Source organism: Aplysia californica, unplaced genomic scaffold, assembly GCF_000002075.1.
Source record: "Aplysia californica isolate F4 #8 unplaced genomic scaffold, AplCal3.0 scaffold00416, whole genome shotgun sequence".
Lineage (NCBI taxonomy): Eukaryota > Metazoa > Mollusca > Gastropoda > Aplysiida > Aplysiidae > Aplysia > Aplysia californica.
In genome coordinates, this window is record NW_004797686.1 from 155,531 (window position 1) to 157,140 (window position 1,610).

At 53.5% G+C, this 1,610-nt stretch overlaps 1 protein-coding gene across 1 annotated transcript in view; it reads right to left on the reverse strand.

Annotated features, from left to right (window-relative positions):
* The window catches only part of LOC101846672 (mucin-19), a gene marked incomplete in the record, with an annotated part of 140,667 nt that overhangs the window by 117,053 nt on the left and 22,004 nt on the right, over positions 1-1,610 (reverse strand). The window contains 1 exon segment of the mRNA XM_013085884.2: positions 149-1,375. Coding sequence (XP_012941338.2) covers positions 149-1,375 — 1,227 coding nt within the window.

The window sequence follows — 1,610 nt, forward strand, 5'->3', positions numbered from 1 at the left end:
CCCCCCTTAAATGAAGTGCCCTAGAGAGTGTTAATACATGTACCATATGATATGACATACGATGAAAGAATGATTTTTATCGCAAAACCGGTTTCGAGAAGCAATGACTTACAATTAACTACAAATTAGGTTGAGAAGAAATACTCACGCTGGTCAAGACCTGAATCCCCTGCTCGGCCGGGTTCTATTGGACTGCCTGCTCTGACAGCTATCGATCGACCTTGACCTTCTACGCCAAGAGCAATGGAACCAGGACTCCGCCCGGTCTCTAGATGACGCAACAGCGCCGCATCCCTGATCCGGGCAAGACCCGAGGCACCACCACCCGAGTCACGAGGGACTGGAGGAGGGGGTGGGTCCAGCAGACGCGCACGCAACTGAGGAGGCGGGGCTTCATGGAAGGGTGGAGTCGGAGACTCGTTAGTGCCCGAAGACGAGGCTGACGAGGTCAACGGCACGTCAGCCGAGGCGTGCTTGCTGGACACAGCATGGACCTCAGACGGCGAATGTAGTTGTGTATGTAGTTGCTGATGTTGTTGTTGTTTCTGTTGTTGTCGCTGAAGCTCCGCGCGGTGCAGCGAGTTGAAGGCGGAAAGTGTAGCAGACGCCGACTTCTCTTTGGGAGACAGGGCAGACAGCTGTTCTCCAGACACCCGTCTCGGGGTGGCGGAGGACCCGGGGCTGCCCTTACTACTCCCTGCTACATGCAGCTCGGCCTGGTCTTGTCTGTGCTCCTGGATTGATGACGTCGACCCGCTGGACAACCTGGAGCCACGGCGGTCACGGAAGTGCAAGGGGGACGACTGCGGTGGTCCGTGTAGCGGTGATGATGAGGAAGGGGGAGGTGGGGGAGCCGCAGAGCTCGACGACAGGGAAGGAGATGGAGATGATGACGACGACGATGATGCCGCAGCTGCTGCGGAGATGGGGACGAACGGGGAGGATACAGAAGGGGACGAAGAGGAAGAAGAAGGAGTACTGGGGTGTAGAGGTTTTGTGTTGTAGGGCGTGGGAGATGATGAAGATGAAGGGGCCGCCTCCTCCGACGCAAGCGACGACTGCCGACGATCTCGCCCGCTGCTACTGTGCGCAGGCACAACTACCCCATCGCCGCTACCACTACTGCTTGTCCGCCCGGCTCGACTGTGGGCCACTGGGGGTTCGAGTCCTGCTGTAGACCCCCGTCTGCCCGCAGCACCAGGGCTGCTACTGCTAGCGTCCAGAGGACTATGACGTCCTGCACTACCGGTCACCCAACCCGACCCGTTGTTCCGAGCTTGACCGCCACTGTCCGGCGGCCGACTCGCGGCGCGTTCCATGTTCTGGTCGTCCCCTGCTGCCCTCGGCGCTCGCTCTCCGGCCTCTCTCAACCATTCTGTTGGACAGAACAAACAAAGACTTATAAAAGTTCAGTGCAAGACTTTTCTTGTTAGTATGTTTCTTTCTTGAATAATTTTCAAAGCACTGATGATAACAATCACAAACGCAACCTTAACAATAACAGCAATAATAATAATAATCATCATAAATAATAATAATCATTTTTAAAAAATAAAAAATTATTATTATTATTATTATTATTATTAATATTAATAATAATATTATCTCTT